At 40.4% G+C, this 9,168-nt stretch overlaps 1 protein-coding gene across 1 annotated transcript; it reads left to right on the top strand.

Moving 5' to 3' along the window:
* The first annotated feature begins 1,959 nt into the window (after positions 1–1,959).
* LOC123245730 (alpha-1,3-mannosyl-glycoprotein 4-beta-N-acetylglucosaminyltransferase C-like) lies at positions 1,960–6,730 on the top strand. Its single transcript, XM_044674730.1, has 4 exons — positions 1,960–2,083; positions 3,304–3,448; positions 5,449–6,093; positions 6,178–6,730. Exons 1-4 carry the CDS (start codon positions 1,976–1,978, stop codon positions 6,675–6,677), a joined length of 1,398 nt encoding a protein of 465 aa, XP_044530665.1. The 5' UTR covers positions 1,960–1,975; the 3' UTR covers positions 6,678–6,730.
* Positions 6,731–9,168: the final 2,438 nt, after the last annotated feature.

Here is a 9,168-nt window from a genome sequence, read left to right as displayed (position 1 = left end):
CCATAAAATGTGCTGGAGAAGGAAAAGGCAGATCATCGCTCCAGTATCCTTGCCAAGACAACCTCAAATGGAGTTATGAAGAGTCATATTGAAAACAACTAAACAACAACAACAACAAAAATAAGGGATGGCTCTCTGGGTAGGCCCAGAGAATCAGATACAGCATATCCATAAGAAGACCTGAATTTTTTCTAGTCCTGGCTCTGCCACTACCATCAGAAAAGTCACTTAATCTCTCTAGAATTAAGTTTCCATCATTTAAGGTCAAATTAGGGATTTGGACTAAATGAACTTTAAAGTCTGCCCCATCTCTGAGATTCTATGATTTTTTTTTCTGTTTTTCTAAAGGCAACACCTCCAGGCCTTGTTCCTACAATGTCCTTCAAACCTCTGCCATACATGCATCTGATCAGGTGCCTGGGGAGGGGGAGAGTGAGCATGCCCATCAGGAGAAACAATGGTTGTCAGGGGACTGTTACCTAGGAGGACCCAGCTTTGACCAAACTCAGAGGAGGCAACTGGTCCCAACCAGCTCAGACCAGTCACAAACCCAGCCTCAAGGAGTTCAAATTTATTCTACAAACACTGGGGAAAGCTCTGAGTCCTAAAGAAGCATCTGAGCCTTGTTTTCTGGATATTCTGGAAGCAAGAAACAGGAAAAAAAATAATAACTTAAATGGACCTGGAACTGCAACCGTGGTGAGGGGTTTGAATTGGTTAGAATTTTTTATTGATTTCTTTCCAGTCTCTTTGCTTGCTGCCTCTTCCACAGCCCTGGAGATTTCAGGAAGGGGGAATATCCATGGAGACCTCTGCTAAAAAATTCAAGTTTTCAACTAAAAAAAAGAAATTTAAAAAATATTTTAAAGGAGATTTGAAAGAGAACAGTGGGGCAGGGATCTAAGGACAGAGAAGATAAGCACAAGTTCTAAGGGAAGAAGGGGGCCATTTAGGAAGCAATGAGCATCACAGGCCAAATGTTCCTTATTCCTCTCCCCTCCCAACTTCTATACCCATCTTCATACCTTACCTACTTCTTTTAGGTGGCTTGTTTAGAGGAAAGCAGGCTTTCTTCAATTGGCAAACCACCTAGGACATGCAAAAGGCAGAAGGACAAGGTCATTCTTGGAAGTCTCCATTCATTCTTATAGAAGGACTGTGCTCACGTTGGCAAAGAGCTAAAGGCTCTGGGGAAGAAAAATACAAATGGTGAGCAAACAATCATTCAATAAACATTTATTTAGCACCTACTATGTGCCAGGCACTGATCTAAATGCTGGGGACACATAGACTGTCAGGGAGCTTACAGTCTAAATGGGGTGGAGGGGGAATGACACACAAACAACAAAGACAAACAATCTATACACAGGATAAATGGGAAATAAGCACCAGAAGGAAGGCAGTAAAATTAAAGGGGGAAGGGCAGCTAGGTGACTCAGTGAGAGTCAGAGATGGGAGGTCCTGGGTTCAAATTTGCTCTCAGACATTTACTACCTGTGTGACCCTGGGCAAGTCACTTAGCCCCAGTTGCCTTGCCCCTTTCACTCTTCTACCTTGGAATCAATATTTAGTATTAATTCAAAAACAGAAGATAAAGGTTTAAGGGGAGAAAATTAAGGGGGGCAGTGGAAAGAAAGATTTCCTGTAGCTAGAACAAAGAAAGAGGAAAAAGAAAGTTTCCAAGGGAGATTTGGACATTTCTAAGCCTGGGTAGAAATAAGTCTTTGGGTCTTAAATTCTGACTCTTGAGCCTTCCTCCTAAAACCATAAAACATCAAAACCCAAAATGATTATGCATTATCTAATCCATCCCTCTTGTGTTACTCATGAGGAACTAAGGTTCAGAGAAAATCAATGACTTGCCCAAGGTCTATAACTAGTTAGTTTTGAAGCCATTGTTCTACCGAATTCTGTCTTGTTATATCATGAAGCTTATTCACTCTTCCCTATAGAACTGTACCTCAACCTAAGCACCATGCTGCTTTCTAATCAGCTCTATGTCTTTGTGCTAACTGGCTCAGTGCTTCTCAGTATCTTCAGCAGTTTGGGAACCACTAGCAACATTAAGGAAGATCAAGTCCTAGTAAGTAACAACCAAGTAGCAATAACCTCTGAGATGAAGTCAACCAATCAAAAATCACTCTGATAAAGCAACTAGTATGTGCTGATCACTATGCTGGTTACCGGGAGATACAAAGACAAAAATTAAGTGTTAAAGCATGGGATATATGGGATCCATATCATGAAGGACAGAAGAACTGATGAGATTTTGGAGTAATGAGGGAAGGTTTAATAGAGAAGAATGAGGAATGTGAGCCTTGAGAAATGAATAGAATCTGAATAGGCAGAGCAGAGACAGGAAAATAATATATCTTGGGCATAGAGGACACATAAATATAAAGCTGTTACTAGTAATCTTGGTGCCCAGGGCACAAATAGTGAGAAACAAGCAACATGAATTGTGCCTGGAGCAAACAAAAAAGAATTCATTTTGTAATTTATATCAAAATCATAGAAGTAATTAAGACAAAATCATCCAAGTGGAAGGAATTTGTTACCCCAATGGTTACTACACAACTGAAATGCATGGGTAAAATTTGAGAAATCTTCATTTTTGCACTGAGACAAATCCTCACTTTTCCTGTTCCAATGTTAGCTCTGTGAGTCTGTCTTAAAGATGAAACTAATCTGAGTTACAACATCACCACCATCATATTCAAGAAATACTTGGCAATGATTGTGTGTTAGACAATTTAAGAAATACTAGGGGAAGTGGCAGCTAGGTGGCACAGTAGATAAGTCACCAGACCTAGTATAGGGAGGATCTGGGTTCAAATCTATAGTCAGACATTTCCTTGCTGTGTGACTCTGGGCAAATCATTTAACCCTGTTTGCCTAGCCCTTGACTTTCTATCTTGGAGTTGTTACTAGGTCAGAAAATAAGGGTTAAAAAAAAAAAAAGAAAAAATTAAGAAAAGAAGAAATACTGGGGAATCGTATTTTGTATTAGTTGAATGAGTCCAGGTGATAGGGATATTTTGAAAGTCTAAGCACAGTAGTTTATACTAGATTCGTGAGACTGCAAACCACTATAAGGTCGGGGACTGTCTTAAAATGTCTTCTGTATCCTTCATGGTGCCTCACACAATTCCAAATGAATAACAGGTACATACAATATTCTAGTTGATTGTTCAGTCTCCATGAGGAACAGAGTGGAGGCTTTCTGGAGGAGATCCCTTCCTGCCTCTTTCAGCTGGAGCTTGGGAAGTATTCCTGAAAAGCTGATGCTTATCTTATTCCCAGGAGGAAAACTTGACTTGGCCGATAGCCCAGGCGTATGTCACATCAGGGAACCTCTTGAGGACGTTTAAAGAATGGAAGAACAGCTCAGACCTATTCCATAATGTCTCCTACCAACGCGTGGCTGGAACTCTGTCCCAAAAGAAGAGTGAGTTCCTGGGAAGGGAGTTTGCAGAAAAGCTGAGCTCTTTTAGGAGGGGAGAGAGTATGACAGTTGAGTGGGAAGTTGATTAAGAAAGAAAAAGGAGGAGGAGGAATATGAAGGAGAGAGGAGAAAAAGAAAGGAATGAAGGAAAAGGTTATACCTAAGGAACTGTGAATATAGACAGTTGTAATCCTATAGCCATTATGTTCCAGCTTCTGCCCTGACTAAAACCTCATCCCTCCTTGAAAAAATCCATTAATCATATCCTTGGCAGCTGGAGAAAGAGAAGGAGAAAAGGAGGGAATGATGGATTAGCAGGGGAAAAAGAAGAAGAAGGAAGGAAGGAAGGAAGGAATGAAGGAACAAAGGAATAAAGGAACAAAGGAGGGAGGGAAGGAAGGAACGAAGGAAGGAGGGAGGGAAAGAGGGAAGGAAGGAAGGAGGGAGGGAGGGAAGAAGGGAAGGAAGGAAGGAAGGAAAAAAGGAAAGAAAGAATGAAGGAAGGAAAGAAGGAAGGGAGGAAGGAAAGAAGGAAGGAAGGATGGAGGGAGGGAGGGAAGAAGGAAGGAAGGAAAAAAGGAAAGAAGGAAGGAAGGTGAGTAAAAGGAGAATGAATGGGCTTCTTGGGGATGCTTTACATTGTGTTCTCTAGGCTCCCAGAACCTTTGAGCCAACATGGGACTCAGAAGATCATATACCCCAAGGGTTATCAGTCTATGGCCCTGGGATGATACTGAATATTCAAACCAGGGCAGTCTCTAGAACAAATGGTGAAGGATGCCAGGTTTGTATAGTGACAGAATCATAGATTTCTGACCAGAAAAAACTTTAGAGGTCACCTAATTTGATACCCCTTTACTTTATAGATTAGGAAACTGATTCCTATAGAGAAGAAGGGCTTGCCCAAAGGTTCCTCAAGTAATTAGTAGAAGAGCTGAAAATTAACCTCAGGTTCTCTCATACCAAATCCAGTGCTTGTTTCACCCAGTGCATTCTCTTTCTCTAATTCTCCCTGACTGATTACTCTAAAGTCATTCCAAAGGGGATGAAGGGCTCACAGAAAAGAAGGGACTAAAGCTGGACTAAAAGACAGGTCAGATTTACATTAAAGGGAGGACAATATTCCAAGTAGGCTAATCCCCTGAATGAAGGTGAAAAAATAGTTTATATACATGGGACAAGTTGGCTAGAACAGAGGGTTCAAGAATGGGAGAAGAAAGACATAAGTCTAGAAAAACAGTTTTGGATCTAGATCATGAGAGCCCTTGCATGTCAGGCTACGGAGTTTAGACTAAGTTTTAGGCATCAAAGAGCCATTAATGTTTTATACCTGGTGAATGATATGATCAGAGCCATTCATTAGATGAGCAATTTGAGAATACTAAGAGGGAAAGAATAGAAATACTAAAGGAATTGGCAGAGGAAATCCTGGAGGGAGATCAGCTATGAGATTATGGGCTGAAGTTTGTAGGAAAGACTTCTTGAAAGGGACGTAGGAGAGAGCTTGGTTTAGTGAAAAGAATATTGGGATATGAGTCAAGAGTTCTAGGTTGCCATTGGCAATGTGACCAACAAATAATTCTCTTTTTAATATCTCATTTTCTAAATCCATAAAATGAAAGATTTGGACAAGATGAACATTAAAGCCCCTTTTAAAATCTACATATCTCTGACCTTTGGTTGTAAACGGAAAGATGACCTTGGGCAAGTCATTTATTCTTTTCTTTTCATCTAGAGTTGGAATAGGTGATGTCTACATTTATATCCAGCCTTAAAGCCCTGTGATTCTCTAAAATGAAAACTTTCATATAACCTCTGAATAGTTAACAAGACCTGAACTAGACAATCTAATCTGCCAAGGAAAATAGGAAGTTACAATAAAAAAGGAAAGTCAGGGAATAGGGACAATAAGGAAGGCCTAAGGGAGTGTCCCAATCCCAGCTCATACAAATTGTCCTCTCCACTCCCTTATACTCTAACTATCTCCAAAAATTCCTCCCCAGAACTCCTGACTATAGGACTGTCCTCCATACAGGGAAGATACCTCATGAGTACTCTGCAGTCTGTGTACAATGCTTCCTCCAAGGGCGAATTGAGGTACTTCACAGTACTGGTCCACCTCTCCGATCCTGACTCAAACTCTCTCAAACAGATGATCATCAACATTAACAGGCTCTTTGCCCTGCAAATCCAGGCAGGGCAGCTGCTGGTAATCCATACCCCACTTGTTCCCTATCACACCTTGAGGAGCCTGAGAACCAACATTAGTGAGTCCCTCGTCAGCCCTGTCCTATTTAAACAGATTGTAGACTATGCCTTCCTCATGAACTTTGCTACCAACCTCTCCAATTACTTTCTGTTGATGGAGGACAATATCCACTGTTCTCCCAACTTCATCACCAACATAAAAAGGGCACTGATGATCTGGGAGGGTAGGCCCTGGGTGATAATGGAATTCTCTAAGCTGGGCTTCACAGGCAAGCTCTGCCACTCCAGTGACCTTCCTCATCTGGCCTCTTTCTTTCTCTACTATCAGAGTATGTCTCCTGAGAAGCTCTTCCCTAGCTTCTACAAGATGCTAGCCCAGAAAAATGCCATCCAATTTAGTCCATCACTCTTTCATCCCATAGACTTCTCTGTCCATGAAGGCAACTTCTCTGTCCATGAAGGCAACTCCTCTGTCCATGAAGACAACTTCTCTGTCCAAGAAGACAACTTCTCTGTCCAAGAAGACAACTTTTCTTCTAAGAAACCCTTTCATGAAGTCAGCTCCTTAAAACCAAAGGATGAGTTCCAAGAGAGGGACTTTGGGAAGCCTGACAACCCACCTGCATTCATCTATACTGACATGCAGATTTTTAAAGACTATCTTCCTGAGAAAGCCTATAGCCTAGAAGAGGATTTCTTTTGGGCCCTGGACCCTATGGAAGGCAACCACTTGACTGTGATTTTGAAGGAGCCAACTAAGATAAGACGAGTGCAAGTTGTGACAGGCTCAGAAGATGATCTAGTGTTCTTACTTAGGGGAAAAGTAGAACTGGGATATAATCCCAATGAAAATAACAAAGACTGTGTTCGTTACATCCTACTTGGAACACTACAGAATGGGAAATTCGATCATAAAATGCTGTCTGAAGAGATGGAGAACAGGGCAAGCTGCCTGAAACTAGTGGTAACAACCACCCAGGACGACTGGATTGTGATCAAGCATATAAAGATCTGGGCAGCCTGAGGAACAGTGGGAAGGAACAATGAAGAGGTAATGAGGGGCTCACTTTGGGGATGGAAATGATAGAGGTGACAGAAAATTAAAGTATTTGAAAACCAAGCTGGGGCATTTATTTGAGAGGGTCTTCTAAGTTACTGAGTAAATAATACAATAATAACAGTTAACATTTATATCATGCTTTAAGGTTTGCAAAGCACTTTATAACTCTCATTTGGATGGGCAATATGAGCTGACAAAGGACAGAGATTCTTTTCCATCCTTAGAAGGAACCATAAGGCAGTAAAAAGGGCCCTCCCCTCACTTTTTTTTGTTTTGTTTTATTTTTAAAACCCTTACTTTCTATCTTGGACTCAATACTAAGTATGGTATCAAGGCATATGAGTAATAATGGCTAGGCAAATGGGTATTAAGTGACTTGCCCAGGGTCACACAGTTAGGAAATATCTGAGGCCAAACCCAACAAACCCATCTCCCATTTCTAAGCCTGGCTCCTCAATTTCTTGAGCCAACTAGCTGCCCTTTTTTCCTTCAAATCTATCTACTCACATAGAAAGCCTTCCTCAGTCCAGCATGAACAAATGGTCCTAAAAACTCCAGGATGTTTCTCTGTCTATCCCTAAAGTCAAGTGAATTTACGGATAGAATTACCTTCTACCCATATTGTCAAGAACTCTCAGGAGATCTAGATATCTTGGAAGTTGTTTGTCAAGTTTATATAATAGAATTATTTTTTTACCTTAAAAATTTTTTAAATGCCAAGGAAGCAATTTTATAAGATGTGCCCTTGCAAGGGGTCTCTTTATGGTAGAAGTAAAAATCCAACAATCTAAGCACATGGTATTTAGCTTGATAGCTAGTAGGGGACAACCCTGGGGCAGCTAAGCGGCACAGTGGACATTGCCTCTAGGAAAAGATTCAAACTCCTTGGTTTGACATTTAAAGTCCTTCATACTAACTTAAGTTTTATAGACCTTTTACTCTCATGAATTATACATTCCAGCCAACTTGCTTTTCCTCATACCCAACATTCCATGTCTTAGTTCTGTCCTTTGCACTGTTGTCCCCTATGTCTGGAATGTACTCCCTTCTTTTCTGCCTTTTTTTCTATATTATAAAGATATTTTATTTTACCAATTACATGTAATAATAAGTTTTCACATAAGTTTTCTGAAGTTATATGATCCAAATTGTCTCTCTTCCTCCCTTCCCTCCTCCCTCCCAGAGCTGGCAACCAATTCAATCTAGGTTATGCATGTATTATCACGCAAAACATATCTCCATAATCATATAAATAATGTTATCATACAATAATCATATAAACACCAAAGAGAAAAATAATTTAAAACCAAAACCCCAAAATAAAATCCAAATAAATTAAAGTGAAAAATCATATGCTTTGATCTGTAAAATGACTTTAACAGTCCTTTCTCTGGAGATGGATAAACATTCTTTGTCATTAGTTCCTCAGAATTGTCCTGGATCATTGTATTCCTGAGAGTAGCAATTCTATCACAGTTGGTCATTCCACAATATTGCTGTTGCTGTGTATAATGTTCTCCTGGTTGTCACTAGTTCACTCTGTATCAGTCCATGAAGGTCTTTCCAACTCTTTCTGAAATCATTCTGTACCTCATTCCTTGTAGCACAATAGTATTCCATCACCATCATATACAATGATTTGTTCAGCCATTCCCCAACTGAGGGACATCCCCTCAGTTTCCAATTCTTTGCCAGCACAAAAAGAGCAATTATAAATATTTTTGTATAGAAGTAGGTGCTTTCCCCTTTTTTCACCTCTGTCTCCTAAGAGTTCCTAGTTTCCTTCAGAGGTACTCAGGTACCATTTCCTCACTGGAAAATACTCATTCAAGTCTCATATTCCTTCCCACTCCTCACGATAGCCACTGGTGCCTCTCAACCCGTTACATGAAATTGTTGCCATTTTGTACATACTCATAAGGTACTCAAGCAATGACTGGATAACCATTTGTCAGGAATGTTAAAGTGAATTCCATTTGGGTATGGATTGTATTCTGGCTGTATTCTAAAGTTGTATAATTCTATGAGTCAGATAATACTACTGTTTGGGGGCAGAGGAGGGAGAGAGCACTCAGAATTTATTGGCCTAAAGAAAATTGATTAATGGGTTAATATTGTCAGGGTTCTGTGAACTTTGACACCTGATATACTATGACTCCCACCTGAGAAAAGAGATGCTGTCAGAGCCACAGCTATCATTCTAATCCTGTGACAAACCACGATAGTATCCTTTGAGCCTGAAAGCATAGAGGACAATTTGCAACACAGTCCAAAACACAGGAATTTCCCAGGGACACAGTGACCTGGGGCAGGCATATGAGAATTCTAAAACAACAGAACCCCCTCCCAATATATTTCTCTGCCAAACAGAGATTTTTCCTAGATCTTGCTCTCTCTCTCTCCACCTTTTCCAATGGGCTATATAACTATATCATAATAGGGCAATCTGGGATGT

The sequence above is a fragment of the Gracilinanus agilis genome, chromosome 4 (assembly GCF_016433145.1).
Source record: "Gracilinanus agilis isolate LMUSP501 chromosome 4, AgileGrace, whole genome shotgun sequence".
Lineage (NCBI taxonomy): Eukaryota > Metazoa > Chordata > Mammalia > Didelphimorphia > Didelphidae > Gracilinanus > Gracilinanus agilis.
The sequence above is the reverse complement of the archived record's forward strand: the minus strand, read 5'-3'. Positions and strand labels throughout refer to the sequence as shown.